The sequence below is a fragment of the Rhinichthys klamathensis genome, unplaced genomic scaffold (genome assembly GCF_029890125.1).
Source record: "Rhinichthys klamathensis goyatoka isolate OS25496 unplaced genomic scaffold, OSU_Roscu_1.1 h1tg000326l_1, whole genome shotgun sequence".
Classification (NCBI taxonomy): domain Eukaryota; kingdom Metazoa; phylum Chordata; class Actinopteri; order Cypriniformes; family Leuciscidae; genus Rhinichthys; species Rhinichthys klamathensis.
In genome coordinates this window covers 80,308-103,045 of record NW_026606841.1, presented here as the reverse complement: position 1 = coordinate 103,045, position 22,738 = coordinate 80,308, and the positions used below count along the sequence as shown (strand labels likewise).

Sequence of the window (22,738 nt, the reverse complement as noted above, 5' to 3'; positions counted from 1 at the left end):
AGCCAGAAGAAGTGTGAGCCAAGTCAAAATGAAACACAAAAACATTCTCCAGCAAGGTAATATTTTCTAAACTTACTAAACTTGTTACTGACATTTAATACTAATTTAGTATTAAATGTAATTTAGTTTTCTATGTAGCCAATAGAAAGAAGGGAGCTGAGGAGCTGGCACTGTCCCTTAATAAAGGGCCACCTGTGGTCGATGGGATTCCAGGGGCAGTTCGTCAGACTCCGCTACCAAGACAAGTGGCTTAGTAAAATGTAGGTGTACCATATTAATACTTATGATTTATTGATGTTTACACTGTTTTTGTCAGTGTTTTAATAAATAAAATCAACACTGTCACCATTTTAAAAAGGCATTTTGAATTCATTTTACAGTCATTGATTCACTTGTGCAGTATGCATGCTGCTCTGACTGCATATGCTGTATACTGTAATCTTATTACTAGTACTTAGATGCTCCTAATGTCCTTCTTTATTAGTTGTATTTGCTTAAGAATATACATTGAGAATTGAATATGCATGATTATCATGGTTTAATTATCTTGCAGTTGCTGATGGCCACATTGTATTATTGGATCCTTCTGCAACACCACACTCTGTCACAGTTGTAAGTGATTATTGTCTTTAGGTTTCTGTTTGCTAGACCAAGCATCCTTCCTTATTTTCACTGTAGGATGATGATGAAGAGACCACTTCTGCTGTGACAGAAACAGAAAATGTGGGGAGGCCCATAGAGGTATGATGCATAGAATGCATTCCCCCTTTTTTACACAAGAGAATAAATAGTCATTGTCATTTTAATACAGATGAGGGTCCATCTACCTCCACACAGAATCTTAGCAGTGTAAGAAATGTTCTGCAGTTCTCCTTCCTCATTTAAATATTTGGTCTGTGTTTGTATTACAGACTTTTTCAGTCTTTCTAGTTGCCTGCCAAAAAGCTGTACAAGGTCCACCTTTAAAAGCAAATCAGAAAAAGTGACATGGAGATGGACCTTATACAGCTTCAAATGGAGGAGAAAAGGCTTAACCTAAAAAAGGCCAGACTTGAAATTGAATTGCTGGAGCACTAGCTTAAGGTGGGAAAAAGTATGTAAACATTAATCTGTCATTTGTTGTTGAATGAAATCTAAAGCAATAAATACAAATGTCTTTTGTTACAGGAAATAAAGAAACAATGAACACTTGACTGTTAACTGGTTTTAATTAAAGTGATTTTGGCAAATCTTGTGTCACAGGTCGGGGGGGCCAAGCCAGACTGCGCCCACCCCTCAAAACCCAGGACCACCTCGAGGAGCGTACCAGAGACCAGACAGACAAGGAGATTTTCTAAAAGTAACCATCTTTATTTAAATAAAAGCAGGAATTAAAAGTCTTAATATGGGCTTCGTCTCTCTTTCCAGGGAGGAGGAGACCGAGGGGTGCGCTGCGAGGGCCCGGACTACTGGCAGCCACAGAGGAGGAGGGAGCCGAACGCCCGTCTGGCGTGCAGGTAAGTAACGTGGTAAGAAGGCCCTTTTCGGCGAATTACAGGCGGACAACGGTCTGGGCAGACCAGGGCCGGGACCACGGGCCAGGCGAGGACTCTCTCCACAGGACAGGTGGGTAGCAGGTAAGTTCTCAAGCGTCAGCTATTCGACAGGTGCGAGGTCCTCCGGGGGCCTTTCCGCCCTTGACGACCCCAGCCAGAGACAAGGGTACCCTGTATGATCCAGGACAGAGACAAGTGTGCAGGTTTAATTCTATTTCAGTGAAGGGTGGACTTACGGCTGGAGCGGGTGGTTCGGGACAAGCAGCGCTGCTGCTGGGGTGTGTCTCTCCTCTGAACAGGCAGCACACAAGAAGGCCGAGGCAGAAGAATCTTCTGTCTAGATAGGCAAAGCCTTGGATACAAGAACGAACAGGATCCTTTCATATAGTGGGGAATCAGGCTTACGGCTGGGCTGGGTGGTTCCCACGGTAACGCGAAGGCTGGGGCGTGTCTTTCCTCCAAACAGGTAGCACAAGCAGGCGGTGGCAGAGGAACGTTCTATTTAAATCGACAGAACAAGTTAAACAAGGCAATCACCCTCCTCTCCCATATCACAGGACCTGGTGGCAAAAGTGGAACATACACGTTCAGCCTGAGGGCTTCGTTCCGCAAACACTGGCGAGAATGTGAACTGGAGAACACTGGCGGTTAAATAAACATGTATATCCACACACTGCAACTTCACGTCAAGTCCAATACTGTGTGACACTTCAATTCAGGTACCGCAATCCACTCTCCAATCTTAGTGCAATAAGGCCAGCACTCACCCAATGTTCAATCCCTCCACTGTTGCGCTGATTCGCCACTCAGAAGCTGGTGAGATGCAGAGGATTTCGCACCGCATGGAACACAGCGTCTTCAACACTCTTTCATACTCAGAAGATATCAGGGGTTCAAAGATGAATCAGTTCACACTCTTAGTGGTAATTATATTTGTGGTCAATACACTTGACAATTCCTTATCCAATTCAGTGCAAGACATGCATTCACACGGATCCGGTGTTTCATTACTTATCTTTCTCCCTCGAGTGATGACATTCTCCAATCTTGACTCAATCTCCACAATTCGCTCACTTCACATCCAATTCACGTTCCAGCTTGCACTCCCTCAATCACCGTTGCACCCCTTTCCAGTCAGATCCTCACAGCCGCTCCAAAGATCCCAGCAAACCCCAGCCACAGCCAAAGGAATCGATCTCTCCCGAGGGAGTACCACACTCGAATGCCTTTTCCTTTTCTTTTTAACTGCTTCTCTGGGCCGTGTTTCCCAATCACAGATCCCCACACCAAACACTCGCACCTGGTACCGCTTAGCTAATCAGCTGCCGCTGTCATGGCAACTGACAACAGCAAACCAGCACGGTGTGCCGGTGAAATCGTCCCGGGTGAAACACACTCCTAGCGGAAATTAGTTCCGCTAGATTTGTCACCTTGTGACACTTGTCTTGTACCACCCTGCCATCTCTTTGGTCTACTGGGTTCACTGGGGGTTCCTCTTGGCCACATATTACCTAGTTAGTGGGGACCAGTGATGAGGGTGATTTAATGGTTTAAACACCCAAACATTTAGCATCCAAAAAATCTATTGTCACCTGCACATTGATGCTATGCATTGACTTCCTATTTACATAGTCTCCTTCATTGATGGAAGGAGCTTTAATGTGAATGTGGGTTCCATCAATGCACCCAATCACATTTGGGAACCCTGAAATTGAAAGTTATATAATTAGAAACATTTAAAATTATTGTGACTGTATAAAGTAGGGTTAGATTAAGTAGTGCTATATGTAATTAAAATGGTCAGGGGACGCCATGCTCTGTCACCTCTCTGAAACAAACTAACCCTGGAACATAACCTGCTCCGGAGCAGGTTAAGTTCAGAGAGTGAGTTGCTATGACTACTATAATACCCTGAAAGTTACCTCCGTTTTTGGAAGCGAAAGTTGAGGTTATCCGCTTACTTACTCTTAAACATACCCGGGTATGTCACATAACCTGCTTTCTGGAATACACCCCTGGTTTCACAGACAGGGCTTAGATTAAGCCAGGATTAGGCCTTAGTTCAATTAGGAAATTTGATGAGCTTTTATAAACGTGCCTTACAAAAAATATTACTGGTCTGCATTTTGAGACAAAACAAAGGTACTGGCATATTTTAATATGCTTTCAGTTAAAACAACTCAAACTTGCATTTTAGTCTGGGACTAGGTTTAAGATTCGTCTGTGAAACCAGGCAATACTCTATTATTCCACATCAACTGGTGAGAAAGCACCAAATAAAGAGAACAGAAAATTGGTCTCTTTGAAAAAAAAAAAAAAGACTTTAGTACCAAAAATGCATCTAAAATAATAGATTTTCTCCAGAAACAGTCTAAACCTAGACTGAAAACACATATGCCAGACATACAGCCGACTTCTTAAAATTGCTACAGGCAACTCTATATCAGTGTAGAAGGAGGGCTCAGAAATTGACTATTTTTGTCACACAGTGAAACAACTTAAAATTAATATACACATGAACCTCAGACTACTCATGGATCATTTAAGGTGTTTTTTTTTAGTCTTAAAGGTACAGGCACAAACATCCCCTTCAGACTTGTTTCATGGATGAAAAGACAAGGGTTTAGAGTAATATCATGGGGAGTAAACTAGATTCATATTGGGCAAACTTCTCCTTCAAACTGCTTCCACAAGCAGGACTCCTTAATCATTCACTCATCTATGAATATCTGCAAAATTTTGTAGACACTTTTTCCTATCATAGTCTATCAATGTTCACTGTACTTCACAGCTGAACACTTCTTGGGCAAAACCGGACCTCAATAGACAGACCTTCTGCAATCCACATGACAATGATGCCATCACAAACTAACACAAGTGGCTGTAAAACCTTAGCGAATCTAAAAGAAAGGAGTTGACAAACCAAACCATGAAACCCATTCCAAAAGAAATAATTTATTTTGTTACACAGAATCTTGACAAGTTAAATAGACAGGGGCTAAAACAGAACCGGACCCCTCAGCATCATCCTAGCTAAAGGTGGTGTTAACAAAACCAGACCCCTCAGGAGAGTCTTGGCTAAAGGTGGCGTTGACAGAACCAGACCCCTCAGCATAGTCTTGGCTAAAGGTGGCGTTGACAGAACCAGACCCCTCAGGAGAGTCTTGGCTGAAGGTGGCGTTGACAGAACCAGACCCCTCAGCATAGTCTTGGCTGAAGGTGGCGTTGACAGAACCAGACCCCTCAGGAGAGTCTTGGCTAAAGGTGGCGTTGACAGAACCAGACCCCTCAGCATAGTCTTGGCTAAAGGTGGTGTTGACAGAACCAGACCCCTCAGGAGAGTCGTGGCTGAAGGTGGCGTTGACAGAACCAGACCCCTCAGCATCATCTTGGCTGAAGGTGGCATTGACAGAACCAGACCCCTCAGCATCATCTTGGCTGAAGGTGGCATTGACAGAACCAGACCCCTCAGGAGAGTCTTGGCTGAAAGTGGGATTCACAGAACCAGACCCCTCAGCATCATCTTGGCTGAAGGTGGCGTTGACAAAACCAGACCCTTCAGCATCATCTTGGCTGAAGGTGGCATTGACAGAACCAGACCCCTGAGCATCGTCCTGGCTGAAGGTGGTGTTTACAAAACCAGACCCCTCAGAATAGTCTTGGCTGAAGGTGGCATTGACAGAACCAGACCCCTCAGCATAGTCTTGGCTGAAGGTGGCGTTGACAGAACCAGACCCCTCAGGAGAGTCTTGGCTAAAGGTGGCGTTGACAGAACCAGACCCCTCAGCATAGTCTTGGCTAAAGGTGGCGTTGACAGAACCAGACCCCTCAGCATCATCTTGGCTGAAGGTGGCATTGACAGAACCAGACCCCTCAGGAGAGTCTTGGCTAAAGGTGGCGTTGACAGAACCAGACCCCTCAGTATCATCTTGGCTGAAGGTGGCATTGACAGAACCAGACCCCTCAGCATCATCTTGGCTGAAGGTGGCATTGACAGAACCAGACCCCTCAGGAGAGTCTTGGCTGAAGGTGGCGTTGACAGAACCAGACCCCTCAGCATCATCTTGGCTGAAGGTGGCATTGACAGAACCAGACCCCTCAGCATCATCTTGGCTGAAGGTGGCATTGACAGAACCAGACCCCTCAGGAGAGTCTTGGCTGAAGGTGGCATTCACAGAACCAGACCCCTCAGCATCATCTTGGCTGAAGGTGGCGTTGACAAAACCAGACCCTTCAGCATCATCTTGGCTGAAGGTGGCATTGACAGAACCAGACCCCTGAGCATCGTCCTGGCTGAAGGTGGTGTTTACAAAACCAGACCCCTCAGCATCGTCCTGGCTGAAGGTGGCGTTGACAGAACCAGACCCCTCAGGAGAGTCTTGGCTGAAGGTGGCGTTGACAGAACCAGACCCCACAGCATCGTCCTGGCTGAAGGTGGCGTTGACAGAACCAGACCCCTCAGGAGAGTCTTGGCTGAAGGTGGCGTTGACAGAACCAGACCCCTCAGGAGAGTCTTGGCTGAAGGTGGAGTTGACAGAACCAGACGCCTCAGCATCATCCTGGCTGAAGGTGGCGTTGACAGAACCAGACCCCTCAGCATAGTCTTGGCTGAAGGTGGCGTTGACAGACCCAGACCCCTCAGGAGAATCCTGGCTGAAGGTGGCATTGACAGAACCAGACCCCTCAGCATAGTCTTGGCTGAAGGTGGCGTTGACAGAACCAGACCCCTCAGCATAGTCCTGGCTGAAGGTGGCGTTGACAGAACCAGACCCCTCAGCATCGTCCTGGCTGAAGGTGGCGTTGACAGAACCAGACCCCTCAGCATAGTCCTGGCTGAAGGTGGCGTTGACAGAACCAGACCCCTCAGCATCATCTTGGCTGAAGGTGGCATTGACAGAACCAGACCCCTGAGCATCGTCCTGGCTGAAGGTGGCGTTGACAGAACCAGACCCCTCAGGAGAGTCTTGGCTGAAGGTGGCGTTGACAGAACCAGACCCCTCAGCATAGTCTTGGCTGAAGGTGGCGTTGACAGAACCAGACCCCTCAGCATCATCTTGGCTGAAGGTGGCATTGACAGAACCAGACCCCTGAGCATCGTCCTGGCTGAAGGTGGCGTTGACAGAACCAGACCCCTCAGGAGAGTCTTGGCTGAAGGTGGCGTTGACAGAACCAGACCCCTCAGCATAGTCTTGGCTAAAGGTGGCATTGACAGAACCAGACCCCTCAGGAGAGTCTTGGCTGAAGGTGGCGTTGACAGAACCAGACCCCTCAGCATCATCTTGGCTGAAGGTGCCATTGACAGAACCAGACCCCTCAGCATCATCTTGGCTGAAGGTGGCATTGACAGAACCAGACCCCTCAGGAGAGTCTTGGCTGAAGGTGGCATTCACAGAACCAGACCCCTCAGCATAGTCTTGGCTGAAGGTGGCGTTGACAGAACCAGACCCCTCAGCATAGTCTCGGCTGAAGGTGGCTTTGACAGAACCAGACCCCTCAGCATCATCTTGGCTGAAGGTGGCATTGACAGAACCAGACCCCTGAGCATCGTCCTGGCTGAAGGTGGTGTTTACAAAACCAGACCCCTCAGAATAGTCTTGGCTGAAGGTGGCATTGACAGAACCAGACCCCTCAGCATCGTCCTGGCTGAAGGTGGCGTTGACAGAACCAGACCCCTCAGGAGAGTCTTGGCTGAAGGTGGCGTTGACAGAACCAGACCCCTCAGCATCGTCCTGGCTGAAGGTGGCGTTTACAGAACCAGACCCCTCAGCATCGTCCTGGCTGAAGGTGGCGTTGACAGAACCAGACCCCTCAGGAGAGTCTTGGCTGAAGGTGGCATTGACAGAACTGGATCCCTCAGCGTCATCCTGGCTAAAAGTGCCCTGCAGTTGGACAGAGTTAGAATTGTCTGGAGAGAGGGAGAAAGAGAAATAATTTTTTTGTTAATAGCAAAAACAACAAACATGTAAACATGTTAGTATAAGCTCATTACTTTTGTACAAGAGTATGTCAAATTATGAAGCACAGGTCTACAAACCTTTTTCCCCAACATCACTCAAGAAGAAATCTAAGGATCCATCTTCGACTGCGCAGCTGAAAGCTGAGAAACATATTTGACATTTAAAAAAAAAAAAAAATCAGACAAGAAACATTATTAATAACAAACAAAAAAGAAACTCACCATTCCATACTAACTGGTGATAAAGAACTACCAAAACAGCAGTTCTGATCAAACCCATTCTATAACACAAACTGAGCCACTAAGACAGCCAATTCAAGTGCAAAAGCTAAAGTTTCAAACCAAACATGTCTTTTAAAGCCAAACAGAAAACCATTTGTACCACCTGGATGACTCGTTAACTCATTATTGGGGCAAATCTGCTAATTAATGAGATCAATAATTAATTATTCACTCAGTAGCATACTAGCTGATGTCATATCCCACATCAGTAAAGTTTCAATGTTTATCTCTTGTGATTCATTGATCTCCACTGAAAGAAGGCCCAACAACACACACACTTAGGCCTGGTTTCACAGACAGGGCTTAGATTAAGCCAGGATTAGGCCTTAGTTCAATTAGGAAATTTGATGAGCTTTTATAAACGTGCCTTACAAAAAATATTACTGGTCTGCATTTTGAGACAAAACAAAGGTACTGGCATATTTTAATATGCTTTCAGTTAAAACAACTCAAACTTGCATTTTAGTCTGGGACTAGGTTTAAGATTTGTCTGTGAAACCAGGCAATACTCTATTATTCCACATCAACTGGTGAAAAAGCACCAAATAAAGAGAACAGAAAATTGGTCTCTTTGGGAAATAAAAAGACTTTAGTACCAAAAATGCATCTAAAATAATAGATTTTCTCCAGAAACAGTCTAAACCTAGACTGAAAACACATATGCCAGACATACAGCCGACTTCTTAAAATTGCTACAGGCAACTCTATATCAGTGTAGAAGGAGGGCTCAGAAATTGACTATTTTTGTCACACAGTGAAACAACTTAAAATTAATATACACATGAACCTCAGACTACTCATGGATCATTTAAGGTGTTTTTTTTTAGTCTTAAAGGTACAGGCACAAACATCCCCTTCAGACCTGTTTCATGGATGAAAAGACAAGGGTTTAGAGTAATATCATGGGGAGTAAACTAGATTCATATTGCGCAAACTTCTCCTTCAAACTGCTTCCACAAGCAGGACTCCTTAATCATTCACTCATCTATGAATATCTGCAAAATTTTGTAGACACTTTTTCCTATCATAGTCTATCAATGTTCACTGTACTTCACAGCTGAACACTTCTTGGGCAAAACCGGACCTCAATAGACAGACCTTCTGCAATCCACTTGACAATGATGCCATCACAAACTAACCCAAGTGGCTGTAAAACCCTAGCGAATCTAAAAGAAAGGAGTTGACAAACCAAACCATGAAACCCATTCCAAAAGAAATAATTTATTTTGTTACACAGAATCTTGACAAGTTAAATAGACAGGGGCTAAAACAGAACCGGACCCCTCAGCATCATCCTAGCTAAAGGTGGTGTTAACAGAACCAGACCCCTCAGGAGAGTCTTGGCTAAAGGTGGCGTTGACAGAACCAGACCCCTCAGGAGAGTCTTGGCTGAAGGTGGCGTTGACAGAAACAGACCCCTCAGGAGAGTCCTGGCTGAAGGTGGCGTTGACAGAACCAGACCCCTCAGCATAGTCTTGGCTGAAGGTGGCGTTGACAGAACCAGACCCCTCAGGAGAGTCTTGGCTAAAGGTGGCGTTGACAGAACCAGACCCCTCAGCATAGTCTTGGCTAAAGGTGGCATTGACAGAACCAGACCCCTCAGCATCATCTTGGCTGAAGGTGGCATTGACAGAACCAGACCCCTCAGGAGAGGCTTGGCTAAAGGTGGCGTTGACAGAACCAGACCCCTCAGGAGAGTCTTGGCTGAAGGTGGCGTTGACAGAACCAGACCCCTCAGTATCATCTTGGCTGAAGGTGGCATTGACAGAACCAGACCCCTCAGCATCATCTTGGCTGAAGGTGGCATTGACAGAACCAGACCCCTCAGGAGAGTCCTGGCTGAAGGTGGCGTTGACAAAACCAGACCCCTCAGCATAGTCTTGGCTGAAGGTGGCGTTGACAGAACCAGACCCCTCAGGAGAGTCTTGGCTAAAGGTGGCGTTGACAGAACCAGACCCCTCAGCATAGTCTTGGCTAAAGGTGGCGTTGACAGAACCAGACCCCTCAGCATCATCTTGGCTGAAGGTGGCATTGACAGAACCAGACCCCTCAGGAGAGTCTTGGCTAAAGGTGGCGTTGACAGAACCAGACCCCTCAGGAGAGTCTTGGCTGAAGGTGGCGTTGACAGAACCAGACCCCTCAGTATCATCTTGGCTGAAGGTGGCATTGACAGAACCAGACCCCTCAGCATCATCTTGGCTGAAGGTGGCATTGACAGAACCAGACCCCTCAGGAGAGTCTTGGCTGAAGGTGGCATTCACAGAACCAGACCCTTCAGCATCATCTTGGCTGAAGGTGGCATTGACAGAACCAGACCCCTCAGAATAGTCTTGGCTGAAGGTGGCATTGACAGAACCAGACCCCTCAGCATCGTCCTGGCTGAAGGTGACGTTGACAGAACCAGACCCCTCAGGAGAGTCTTGGCTGAAGGTGGCGTTGACAGAACCAGACCCCTCAGCATCGTCCTGGCTGAAGGTGGCATTGACAGAACCAGATCCCTTAGCATCATCTTGGCTGAAGGTGGCATTGACAGAACCAGACCCCTCAGGAGAGTCTTGGCTGAAGGTGGCATTCACAGAACCAGACCCTTCAGCATCATCTTGGCTGAAGGTGGTGTTTACAAAACCAGACCCCTCAGAATAGTCTTGGCTGAAGGTGGCATTGACAGAACCAGACCCCTCAGCATCGTCCTGGCTGAAGGTGGCGTTGACAGAACCAGACCCCTCAGGAGAGTCTTGGCTGAAGGTGGCGTTGACAGAACCAGACCCCTCAGCATCATCCTGGCTGAAGGTGGCGTTGACAGAACCAGACCCCTCAGCATAGTCCTGGCTGAAGGTGGCGTTGACAGAACCAGACCCCTCAGCATAGTCTTGGCTGAAGGTGGCGTTGACAGACCCAGACCCCTCAGGAGAATCCTGGCTGAAGGTGGCATTGACAGAACCAGGCCCCTCAGCATCATCTTGGCTGAAGGTGGCATTGACAGAACCAGACCCCTCAGGAGAGTCTTGGCTGAAGGTGGCATTCACAGAACCAGACCCCTCAGCATAGTCTTGGCTGAAGGTGGCGTTGACAGAACCAGACCCCTCAGCATAGTCTCGGCTGAAGGTGGCTTTGACAGAACCAGACCCGTCAGCATCATCTTGGCTGAAGGTGGCATTGACAGAACCAGACCCCTGAGCATCGCCCTGGCTGAAGGTGGTGTTTACAAAACCAGACCCCTCAGAATAGTCTTGGCTGAAGGTGGCATTGACAGAACCAGACCCCTCAGCATCGTCCTGGCTGAAGGTGGCGTTGACAGAACCAGACCCCTCAGCATCGTCCTGGCTGAAGGTGGCGTTGACAGAACCAGACCCCTCAGCATAGTCCTGGCTGAAGGTGGCGTTGACAGAACCAGACCCCTCAGCATCATCTTGGCTGAAGGTGGCATTGACAGAACCAGACCCCTCAGCATCATCTTGGCTGAAGGTGGCATTGACAGAACCAGACCCCTCAGGAGAGTCTAGGCTGAAGGTGGCATTCACAGAACCAGACCCCTCAGCATAGTCTTGGCTGAAGGTGGCGTTGACAGAACCAGACCCCTCAGGAGAGTCTTGGCTGAAGGTGGCGTTGACAGAAACAGACCCCTCAGCATCATCTTGGCTGAAGGTGGCATTGACAGAAACAGACCCCTCAGCATCATCTTGGCTGAAGGTGGCATTGACAGAACCAGACCCCTCAGGAGAGTCTTGGCTGAAGGTGGCATTCACAGAACCAGACCCCTCAGCATAGTCTTGGCTGAAGGTGGCGTTGACAGAACCAGACCCCTCAGGAGAGTCTTGGCTGAAGGTGGCACTCACAGAACCAGACCCCTCAGGAGAGTCCTGGCTGAAGGTGGCGTTGACAGAACCAGACCCCTCAGCATCATCTTGGCTGAAGGTGGCATTGACAGAACCAGACCCCTCAGGAGAGTCCTGGCTGAAGGTGGCGTTGACAGAACCAGACCCCTCAGCATCATCTTGGCTGAAGGTGGCATTGACAGAACCAGACCCCTCAGGAGAGTCTTGGCTGAAGGTGGCATTCACAGAACCAGACCCCTCAGCATCATCTTGGCTAAAGGTGGCGTTGACAGAACCAGACCCCTCAGCATAGTCTTGGCTAAAGGTGGCATTGACAGAACCAGACCCCTCAGGAGAGTCTTGGCTGAAGGTGGCATTGACAGAACCAGACCCCTCAGCATCATCTTGGCTGAAGGTGGCATTGACAGAACCAGACCCCTCAGGAGAGTCTTGGCTAAAGGTGGCGTTGACAGAACCAGACCCCTCAGGAGAGTCTTGGCTGAAGGTGGCGTTGACAGAACCAGACCCCTCAGCATCATCTTGGCTGAAGGTGGCATTGACAGAACCAGACCCCTCAGGAGAGTCTTGGCTGAAGGTGGCATTCACAGAACCAGACCCCTCAGCATCATCTTGGCTAAAGGTGGCGTTGACAGAACCAGACCCCTCAGCATAGTCTTGGCTAAAGGTGGCGTTGACAGAACCAGACCCCTCAGGAGAGTCTTGGCTGAAGGTGGCGTTGACAGAACCAGACCCCTCAGCATCATCTTGGCTGAAGGTGGCATTGACAGAACCAGACCCCTCAGCATCATCTTGGCTGAAGGTGGGATTGACAGAACCAGACCCCTCAGGAGAGTCTTGGCTGAAGGTGGCATTCACAGAACCAGACCCCTCAGCATCATCTTGGCTGAAGGTGGCATTGACAGAACCAGACCCCTCAGCATCATCTTGGCTGAAGGTGGGGTTGACAAAACCAGACCCTTCAGCATAGTCTTGGCTGAAGGTGGCGTTGACAGAACCAGACCCCTCAGGAGAGTCTTGGCTGAAGGTGGCATTGACAGAACTGGATCCCTCAGCGTCATCCTTGCTAAAAGTGCCCTGCAGTTGGACAGAGTTAGAATTGTCTGGAGAGAGGGAGAAAGAGAAATACATTTTTTTTGTTAATAGCAAAAACAACAAACATGTAAACATGTTAGTATAAGCTCATTACTTTTGTACAAGAGTATGTCAAATTATGAAGCACAGGTCTACAAACCTTTTTCCCCAACATCACTCAAGAAGAAATCTAAGGATCCATCTTCGACTGCGCAGCTGAAAGCTGAGAAACATATTTGACATTTAAAAAAAAAAAATCAGACAAGAAACCTTATTAATAACAAACAAAAAAGAAACTCACCATGCCAAACTAACTGGTGATAAAGAACTACCAAAACAGCAATTTTGATCAAACCCATTCTATAACACAAACTGAGCCACTAAGACAGCCAATTCAACTGCAAAAGCTAAAGTTTCAAACCAAACATGTCTTTTAAAGCCAAACAGAAAACCATTTGTACCACCTGGATGACTCGCTAACTCATTATTGGGGCAAATCTGCTAATTAATGAGATCAATAATTAATTATTCACTCAGTAGCATACTAGCTGATGTCATATCCCACATCAGTAAAGTTTCAATGTTTATCTCTTGTGATTCATTGATCACCACTGAAAGAAGGCCCAACAACACACACACTTAGGCCTGGTTTCACAGACAGGGCTTAGATTAAGCCAGGATTAGGCCTTAGTTCAATTAGGAAATTTGATGAGCTTTTATAAGCGTGCCTTACAAAAAATATTACTGGTCTGCATTTTGAGACAAAACAAAGGCACTGGCATATTTTAATATGCTTTCAGTTAAAACAACTCAAACTTGTATTTTAGTCTGGGACTAGGTTTAGGATTTGTCTGTGAAACCAGGCAATACTCTATTATTCCACATCAACTGGTGAGAAAGCACCAAATAAAGAGAACAGAAAATTTGTCTCTACACATGAACCTCAGACTACTCGTGGATCATTTAAGGTGTTTTTTTGAGTCTGAAAGGTACAGGCACAAACATCCCCTACAGCCTTGTTTCATGGATGAAAAGACAAGGGTTTAGAGTAATATCATGGGGAGTAAACTAGATTCATGTTGGGCAAACTACTCCTTCAAACTGCTTTCACAAGCAGGACTCCTTAATCATACACTCATCTATGAATATCCACAATTTTGTAAACACTTTTTCCTATCATAGTCTATCAATGTTGACTGTACTTCACAGCTGAACACTTCTTGGGCAAAACTGGACCTCAATAGACAGGACTTCTGCAATCCACATGACAATGATGCTATCACAAACTAACCCAAGTGGCTGTAAAGCCCTAGCGAATCTAAAAGAAAGGAGTTGACAAACCAAACCATGAAACCCATTCCAAAAGAAATAATTTATTTTGTTACACAGAATCTTGACTCATGACAAGTTAAATAGACAGGGGCTAAAACAGAACCGACCCCTCAGCATCATCCTAGCTGAAGGTGGTGTTAACAGAACCAGACCCCTCAGGAGAGTCTTGGTTGAAGGTGGCGTTTACAAAACCAGACCCCTCAGCATAGTCTTGGCTGAAGGTGGCGTTAACAGAACCAGACCCCTCAGCATAGTCTTGGCTGAAGGTGGCGTTAACAGAACCAGACCCCTCAGGAGAGTCCTGGCTGAAGGTGGCGTTGACAGAACCAGACCCCTCAGCGTAGTCTTGGCTGAAGGTGGCGTTTACAAAACCAGACCCCTCAGCATAGTCTTGGCTGAAGGTGGCGTTGACAGACCCAGACCCCTCAGGAGAGTCCTGGCTGAAGGTGGTGTTAACAGAACCAGACCCCTCAGCATAGTCTTGGTTGAAGGTGGCGTTTACAAAACCAGACCCCTCAGCATAGTCTTGGCTGAAGGTGGCGTTTACAAAACCAGACCCCTCAGCATAGTCTTGGTTGAAGGTGGCGTTTACAAAACCAGACCCCTCAGCATAGTCTTGGCTGAAGGTGGCGTTTACAGAACCAGACCCCTCGGGAGAGTCTTGGCTGAAGGTGGCGTTTACAAAACCAGACCCCTCAGCATAGTCTTGGCTGAAGGTGGCGTTTACAGAACCAGACCCCTCAGGAGAGTCCTGGCTGAAGGTGGCGTTGGCAGAACCAGACCCCTCAGCATAGTCTAGGCTGAAGGTGGCGTTTACAGAACCAGACCCCTCAGGAGAGTGCTGGCTGAAGGTGGCGTTGGCCGAACCAGACACCTCAGCATAGTCTTGGCTGAAGGTGGCGTTTGCAGAACCAGACCCCTCAGGAGAGTCCTGGCTGAAGGTGGCGTTGGCAGAACCAGACCCCTCAGGAGAGTCCTGGCTGAAGGTGGCGTTGGCAGAACCAGACCCCTCAGTATAGTCTTGGCTGAAGGTGGCGTTGACAGAACCAGACCCCTCAGGAGAGTCCTGGCTGATGGTGGCGTTGACAGAACCAGACCCCTGAGCATCGTCCTGGCTGAAGGTGGCGTTTACAGAACCAGACCCCTCAGCATAGTCTTGGCTGAAGGTGGCGTTGACAGAACCAGACCCCTCAGGAGAGTCCTGGCTGAAGGTGGCGTTGGCAGAACCAGACCCCTCAGGAGAGTCCTGGCTGAAGGTGGCGTTGGCAGAACCAGATCCCTCAGCATAGTCTTGGCTGAAGGTGGCGTTGACAGAACCAGACCCCTCAGGACAGTCCTGGCTGATGGTGGCGTTGACAGAACCAGACCCCTCAGCATAGTCTTGGCTGAAGGTGGCGTTGACAGAACCAGACCCCTCAGGAGAGTCCTGGCTGAAGGTGGCGTTGGCAGAACCAGACCCCTCAGGAGAGTCCTGGCTGAAGGTGGCATTGGCAGAACCAGACCCCTCAGCATAGTCTTGGCTGATGGTGGCGTTGACAGAACCAGACCCCTGAGCATCGTCCTGGCTGAAGGTGGCGTTGACAGAACCAGACCCCTCAGGAGAGTCCTGGCTGATGGTGGCGTTGACAGAACCAGACCCCTCAGCATAGTCTTGGCTGAAGGTGGCGTTGACAGAACCAGACCCCTCAGGAGAGTCCTGGCTGAAGGTGGCTGAAGAAAGAGAAATACATTTTTTTTTTGCTAATAGCAAAAACAACAAACATGTAAACATGTTAGTATAAACTCATATTACTTAAGTACAAGAGAATTTCAAATTATGAAACACAGGTCTACAAACCTTTTTCTCCAACTACTCTCCCAACATCACTCAAGGAGAAATCTAAGGATCCATCTTCGACTGCGCAGCTGAAAGCTGAGAAACATATTTGATAATTAAAAAAATAAGAAAACAGACAAGAAACCTTATTAATAACAAACTAAAATTAAACTCACAATGCCATACTTACGGTGGCCCAGTAGTGCACAACACAACGAAATTCAAAAAGCAAACATAAGTTCACAACACAACGGAAACAAGCCACAACACAACGCAAAAAAGCCGCAACACAACGGAAACAAGCCACAACACAACGAAATAGCCACAACACAACGGAATAGCCACAATACAACGGAATAGCCACAACACAACGGAAATGCTCCCGACCACTAGGGGGACAGGTGGTCTCCGGAAACGGTAAATTGCTCTCAATCTCCCATGCGTTATCGCTGGCTGTCTGGATGCTAGACACACACGAAGAATGTGAATGTAAGTACAAACAAGTACATATTAAAATGTATGTTTAATTTTAGTGTTGTTAAACACTTTAATACAATATTTGTCTTGTGCAGTAGATAGATAATTACTGTTTACTTGCCAAGATGTTAGTCACTGTGATTTTGCGTTGAGATTTTATTTCAAAAGATTATTGTTAGTCTGAACGCCGTTTTAACAGGCTGCTTCTTCCCTGAAGTTAGTAACGTAATTTTTTACAGATCACGATGTATTGTCCATTTTGTGGCGCTACTCTGGAAAGCTGTCCTGCTTTTTGCAGTGCATGTGGTAAAAGCATTAAATTTCTAAAAGATAAAATTCCTGCTGAAAATGAGGCAAGCACGAGTGCAGGTAGGCAACAATACTGCTTGGTGAACTGTCGAGTATAATTTGAGAGATTTCCATGTGACAATGTGTTTGAAGCAGGGAAATCAGAGAGAAGTTCAGTGGATTCCTTCATGAAGTTCAGGGCTTTGAAGGAGAAGGAGAAGGAGAGGAAAACATTCTTTACTAAGAAAAGTCAGGAATCAAAGAAGGATAAAAAAACAGTGAAGGTATCTTTTATATGCCACAATAGGGATGAAGACTATTGTAACTTCCATTTCATAATTACTTTATAGGGTAGTTAGAATTATGATTTCCCCCTAACCCATATTTGTTTCCTATGGAATTCAGTCCAGTTGTGGAATTGAGAAAATAAAGATATCAACTATTTTCAAAAACATGATTATCTTTAAATCTGTCAGTTTTACTTTCATTGAAAAAAAAATAGTTTTTATAAATCAGTTTGTGACAACTTTTTTTTCATTCTTTTCATGTGTAGATTTATGTTGGAGTTATGTGGAGACATGGTGGTGTTCTAAAGCCTATCAGAGGGAAGACCCTGCCTCTTGATGTTCAACCTAATTGGTCATCTGAGCAAATTTTAATTGCAGCTGAAAAGAAAGTAAGAGATTTTAATCAGGATATGGAAGAGGGCCCCTATGTATTGCTGTACCCAGATGGTTCAGAGGTGAAAAACATTCCAGGAACAAACACCCCTTTCAAACTACACCTGTACAAAGAAGCAATTGGAAAGGCTTTTCAAAGAATAGCACTGTTTATAAGCACATTTCAAGACTTTTTAGCCAATGGTAAGCATATTTAATTTAATGAAAATCTTACAAAGACAATGTATAAAACACTATTTACACGAATTGGTTTAAATCAAAGTGAATTTATTACTTTCATTGTTGTTTGAAGACTGCTCTGGGGATTCTTCTAGTAAAGACAGTGAAGTGCAAGTAAAGTCTACATCTCACAGTCCGCATTATGAGAGTGACACTTTGGTGGGTGCATTTAATTGCATGTCTCCTTACATAACATTTAATTTTAACTCATTTTAACAAGTGGCTTTTTTTCTTCTTTTTTTTTTTTTTTTTTTACAGATATGGGATGTTCCAGATGAAGCAAGCACACCAAATGCAGGAAGCACATCAAACAGGTATTAGCATAGTTAACAAGACATTATTTGGAGGTTAGGAGTGGAGTTCACAGTAGTTGTTTTTCAGACCCCCTGATCTCTCTCTGCCTTTTTTGGACCAAGTAAGTTCATAATTGTTCATACCTTGCAAAGTTACTTTGTTACAACAAATGAAAATGTTTATTTTGTCTTTATAATGGTCAGTTATAATGTTATTTTAATAATTGTTATATTTCTGACAAATCTAGGAAGCAGGAAAAAATGGAACAAATATCCAAGAACACAGACATGGCCAACAAAAGTGCTACACGTAAGCTGCTTGTATTACCTCAAAAAGAGTTAAAAAAAATAAATGAATTGCTTTACAAGTAGCCTACAATTACTTTTGTATGTCAATGGATGTACATTCCTGTTAATCTGTCTTTTAACAGCAATTACACACGTCTCTATGCCCCAATAATAATTGAAAGTGACTCGGAAGCGTCCGATGATAGCAGACAACATGTTCAAGAAGAAAGGTACTTAATTTATTAATTACTCCCGTCTCAATATCATGTTCCTAAATGTATTGACTTTTTTTAAATTTCATTATTATTTTGCTTAGCTTAATCAAAACCTCTTTATTTATTACAGCACAGATGTAACAGTGCAGCGCTTCTGTGTCGTACGTCTCACACACACACGTGTGACGTACGACACAGAAGCGCTGCACTGTTACACTACGTGAACTATCTCGAGGCCCACAGAGAAGGAAATGAATAGTTGAATAAAGTCGTTATTTTTATTATTTTTTTGCGCATAAAAAATATTCTCGTCGCTTGATAAACTTAAGATTGAGCCACTGTAGTCACTTAGACTATTTTAACGATGTCTTTAATAACTTTTCTGGGCCGGCAAGTTTCAATCCCTTAGAAGCCTATGGAGGAGTGATCCAGCTCTCAAATGTAATCAAAAATATCTTAATTTTTGTTCCGAAGATGAACGAAAGTCTTACGGGGTTGGAACAACATGAGGGAGAGTAATCACTGACAGAAGTTTCATTTTTGGGTGAACTAACCCTTTAAATGCGGGCCATGTTTTTTAAAGTTATATAGTTCTCCACACCAGTCTCCCAGGTGTGAGGTGTAGTCAGATTGCTTTGAGCGTGCAGTTCTTCAAAGTTTGCCTGAAGCTGTTCATCTTGACATGTACTAAGAGTAGGTTCAATGAAAAACTGGTTCAAGTCTTCCTCTGAGACACGAAATCCGCATTCTCTCCCATTAAACCTTTAAGTGAAAGAGGAAAAAGTTTGGTGTGAAAACTAAATACAAATTAACCTTTATCGCTGTACCTTTAATTATAAAATCTTTTCCCCAAAATAAAACTGTCTACTAAACTTCATCAATCCAAAGTTGAATGACTTTCTTCTGTGGAATAGAATGTTAGCCACAATCTCCTTTCAGTTTAATTTTACAGAAGAACACAATTAAAGTAAACTGAGTGAGACTAACATTGTGTATCATATCAAATATTTTTGTTATATGGAAGTAAGACATATGGCTTTAGAACAACATTATGGTGAGCTTGAAGTTGTATGTTAAATATAATTTTAACAATTCGATTACAAAATGCAAATAAGTTAAATATTTAATAGTCATATTCTGACCTGTGTGGAAGAGCGTACATTGCATCTGGTTTACCAGAAGGACAGCGAGACTGTTTAACTGCCCTAATGGTGTGAGTGTTCCAAATTTCTTTGCATTCATTAAGGTCCATCTGTAGCACACTTAAAAACACAAAACGCACCAAGCATATCAATCAATCAATCAATCAAATTTTATTTTTATAGCGCCTTACAACAGCCAAAAGGTGCATAAGGCGCTTTCCAGTAAAAGCATCAATAGACAAAAAAAAAAAAAAAAAAAAAAAAAAAAAAAAAAAAAAATATCAGCCAGAGTCGGAGATTACATGTTAAAAGCTTGTCTGAACAGATGTGTTTTTAACTGCGACTTAAAAGCACTCAACACGGTGATGCTTCGTAGGAGTGTTGGTAAAGCGTTCCACAGTTTAGGGCCCTGGACAGCAAATGACCGGCCCCCAAACTTTTTATATTTAAATTTGGGAATGACCAAATAGGTGTGTTCAGATGAGCGGAGAGTTCTGGGTGGATGATAGACCGTTACTAAATCGGCGAGGTAGACCGGGGCCAGACCATTGATGGCCTTGAACACGAACAGCAGGACCTTATACTCCACCCTAAACCGTATCGGGAGCCAGTGGAGCGAGCGGAGGACGGGGGTGATGTGCGAGCGTTTGGAGGTGTTAGTGAGGAGCCGTGCTGCCGCGTTTTGAACCAGTTGAAGCCGATTAAGAAATTATTGATTAAGTCCAGTGTAGAGGGCATTACAGTAGTCTATCCTCGAGCTGATAAAGGCATGAATGACTTTTTCAAGGTCAGCTCGGGACAAGAATGGTTTGACCTTACTGAGAAGCCTTAGCTGGTAAAAGCTCGCCTTAACAACAGCACTAATCTGTTTGTCGTACTGCAAATTTTTGTCAAAAATTACACCCAAGTTACGTGCAGTGGGTGCAAACTGAGGTGTTAGAGGACCAAAACTGAAAGAACTATTGGGCGAGTCAGGGCTGAACAGGATGTACTCCGTCTTTCCTTCATTCAAATGAAGGAAATTCTGGGAAAGCCACTGCTTAATGTCCCTAAGGCAGTTATAGAGGGGGTCTATATAAGTAGGAGTGTTCATCAGTCATCAGTCATGAACACACCATATGTGTTCATGACTGCCATTAAAGAGTTGCCTCTCTTTCAAGTCATTCAGAAGATCCATCCAGAACTGAGTCCTGTGTAAATAAACCAACAATATCAACATCCCTTTTAGACGTTTAGGCCCGGTTTCACAGACAGGTCTTAGAATAAGCCAGGATTAGGCCTTAGTTCACTTAGGGCATTTAAGTAGCTTTTATAAACACGTCGCAGAACAAAAACATTACTGGTGTACATCTTGTGACAAAACAATGGCACTGACATTTTTTAAGATCCTGGCAGTGCAAGTTGCTCTCATTTAAAACAGCTCAAACATGCATTTTAGTCTAGGACAAGCCTTGTCTGTGAAGCTGAGAATTAATTTAATAGGTTATTTTCTAATGTATAATTGATTATTAAACTAAAATTCAGCAAGAAAACCCCTAAATATCATGACTGTTTAGACTATTATACCTTTGTTTTCTGAAGTATGACCACCAGCTTTCAATTCGTTGGTTTGTGATTGAGGAGCCATACATGTGGCTTGAAGCCCCTGCAAGGTCATCTGTGTGGACTGATCTCAGACCGATCTCTCTAATTTGTCATAGCCATCAATGTGCCAGACATGATTTGGCCCCAAAGAATGGTAAACCCTTCTCACAAATCTTCTTCTTGAGCGTTGTTCAATGCCTAATGGATCAAGGTCTGCAATCATAAGCATTACATCTTGCCTTCTCACTGTAAGATTGTATTTTTGACGCAGGGTCTGGCACATTGTGCGGTAACCATAATGCTGTCCAGAACCATTCAACTCGCCAATAATAGCTGTCCGGACAGTGTCCAAAGGCGAGTAGTTTTTTCGTTTGTACAAGGACAGTCTGTTCAAATTTTTTTTTAGGGTACGAAGGCTCATTTTAATGTTGTGCTTCGATGCCAAGAAATCCACAATGACACTGTAACTGTGTCCATCTCTGAAGTACTTTCGAAGAAGATCATCCTCACAAACATGGACTGATGACTCTAACCATCAAAGGATTCAATATAATAGAAAGGGTATTATTAAGTAACAACTTTAATTGGTAGAAACATCTGACTCAGAATTTAGTTAGTAAACTTAGTGTGCTCAAATAACAGTAACTTAAGGTTTAGACTTAAACTTAAGGTTCTAAGGCAGACTTAACGCATACATACCACGTTCAACCTCTTCAGACAAAAACTGGACATTAAAGCCACACGAGCTGCAAAAGGCTGTAATAGTTCTCAGATCGTTTCCACAGAATGGACAAAACATGCCAGCCTAGGAAGACAATGGTTGAAATGATAACATTTCAGCAAACTATCAGGGTGTTCATGAAACAAAAGCAGAGCTAAATTGTCTAAATCGAAAGTAGTTTATTCTGCTCGATTCAGTTAAAAATATTTTGTTAATTTAAAAAATAAATTACACAGATTAATATGCCATCACTTACACAGATAATCTCTTGTCGTGTCCCGATCAAAGACAGTAAAAGAAAGGTCCCGATTGCACGATTCGACTCCTGAGGAAATATCTATCTATCGGCTTTTTAGTGCCGACGCTGCCCCCTAGTGGTTGGGATCATTTCCGTTGTGTTGTGGCTTGTTTCCGTTGTGTTGTGAACTTTTGTTTGCTTTTTGAATTTCGTTGTGTTGTGCACTACTGGGCCACCGTACATACTAACTGGTGATAAAGAACTACCAAAACAGTCATTTTAATCAAACCCATTCTATAACACAAACTGAGCCACTAAGACAACCAATTCAACTGCAAAAGCTAAAGTTTCAAACCAAATATGTCTTTTAAAACCAAACAGAAAACCATTTGTACCACCTGGATGACTCGTTAACTCATTATTAAGGCTAATCTGCTAATTAATGAGATCAATAATTAATTAATCACCCAGCATACTAGCTGATGTCATATCCCATAGAACTTAGGGGGTGTTTACATGATACCGTTTTCTTAAACTAAAAACCTTTTATGCGTTTTGGCCGTTCGTTTACACAACAAAGGAGTTTTGGGTTCGCCACTGTAAAGTAACGCTATCAAAGTATCGCGAAATCAAGAGTCTTTCTCGAGGCAAAGGCCAAGAGGAAGAACACGGCTTTGTTGCCTATAAAGTGGATGAGTTTCAAACACTGCTGCTTTTACATGAATAATGATTACATTAAAGTATTCCAGTCTATTATTAAATTCA

At 44.6% G+C, this 22,738-nt stretch overlaps 5 protein-coding genes and 1 long non-coding RNA gene across 6 annotated transcripts; 1 reads left to right on the top strand and 5 right to left on the bottom strand.

Annotated features, from left to right (window-relative positions):
- Positions 1 to 1,624: 1,624 nt before the first annotated feature.
- Positions 1,625 to 6,604, bottom strand: LOC130105717 (period circadian protein-like; the record flags this gene model as incomplete). Its single annotated transcript, XM_056271849.1, has 3 exons — positions 1,625 to 1,826; positions 5,316 to 6,037; positions 6,089 to 6,604. Coding segments are annotated over 3 exons (1,440 nt in total), but the record flags the coding sequence as incomplete, so codon positions are not given.
- Positions 6,605 to 6,661: 57 nt separating this feature from the next.
- On the bottom strand, positions 6,662 to 7,771 carry LOC130105716 (uncharacterized; the record flags this gene model as incomplete). The annotated part of the gene is made up of 4 exons (XM_056271848.1): positions 7,714 to 7,771; positions 7,570 to 7,632; positions 7,034 to 7,440; positions 6,662 to 6,937 (listed from the first exon to the last, which is right to left on the bottom strand). Coding segments are annotated over exons 1-4 (804 nt in total), but the record flags the coding sequence as incomplete, so codon positions are not given.
- A 515-nt stretch (positions 7,772 to 8,286) lies between these two features.
- LOC130105715 (period circadian protein-like) lies at positions 8,287 to 10,909 on the bottom strand. Its single transcript, XM_056271847.1, has 3 exons — positions 10,845 to 10,909; positions 9,950 to 10,662; positions 8,287 to 8,300 (listed from the first exon to the last, which is right to left on the bottom strand). Exons 1-3 carry the CDS (start codon positions 10,907 to 10,909, stop codon positions 8,287 to 8,289), a joined length of 792 nt encoding a protein of 263 aa, XP_056127822.1.
- Positions 10,910 to 10,992: 83 nt separating this feature from the next.
- LOC130105713 (period circadian protein-like) lies at positions 10,993 to 12,428 on the bottom strand (the record flags this gene model as incomplete). Its single annotated transcript, XM_056271846.1, has 2 exons — positions 10,993 to 11,007; positions 11,448 to 12,428. Coding segments are annotated over 2 exons (996 nt in total), but the record flags the coding sequence as incomplete, so codon positions are not given.
- Positions 12,429 to 14,709: 2,281 nt separating this feature from the next.
- LOC130105732 (mucin-21-like) lies at positions 14,710 to 15,693 on the bottom strand (the record flags this gene model as incomplete). The annotated part of the gene is made up of 1 exon (XM_056271868.1): positions 14,710 to 15,693. A coding segment is annotated over one exon (984 nt), but the record flags the coding sequence as incomplete, so codon positions are not given.
- Positions 15,694 to 17,860: 2,167 nt separating this feature from the next.
- LOC130105735 (uncharacterized) lies at positions 17,861 to 18,299 on the top strand. Its single transcript, XR_008809657.1, has 3 exons — positions 17,861 to 17,907; positions 18,034 to 18,095; positions 18,217 to 18,299. It is a non-coding gene; the product is annotated as an uncharacterized LOC130105735 (long non-coding RNA).
- The last annotated feature ends 4,439 nt before the right edge of the window (positions 18,300 to 22,738 follow it).

Excerpts from the sequence above, each read along its gene's own strand:
- LOC130105715 (XM_056271847.1), bottom strand. The coding sequence starts at position 10,909 with ATGCTGACGGGTCTGGTTCTGTCAAAGCCACCTTCAGCCGAGACTATG. Across the intron at positions 10,663-10,844 it reads ATGCTGAGGGGTCTGGTTCT|CAACGCCACCTTCAGCCAAG; the intron begins GTCAACGCCACC and ends GTCTGGGTCTGT.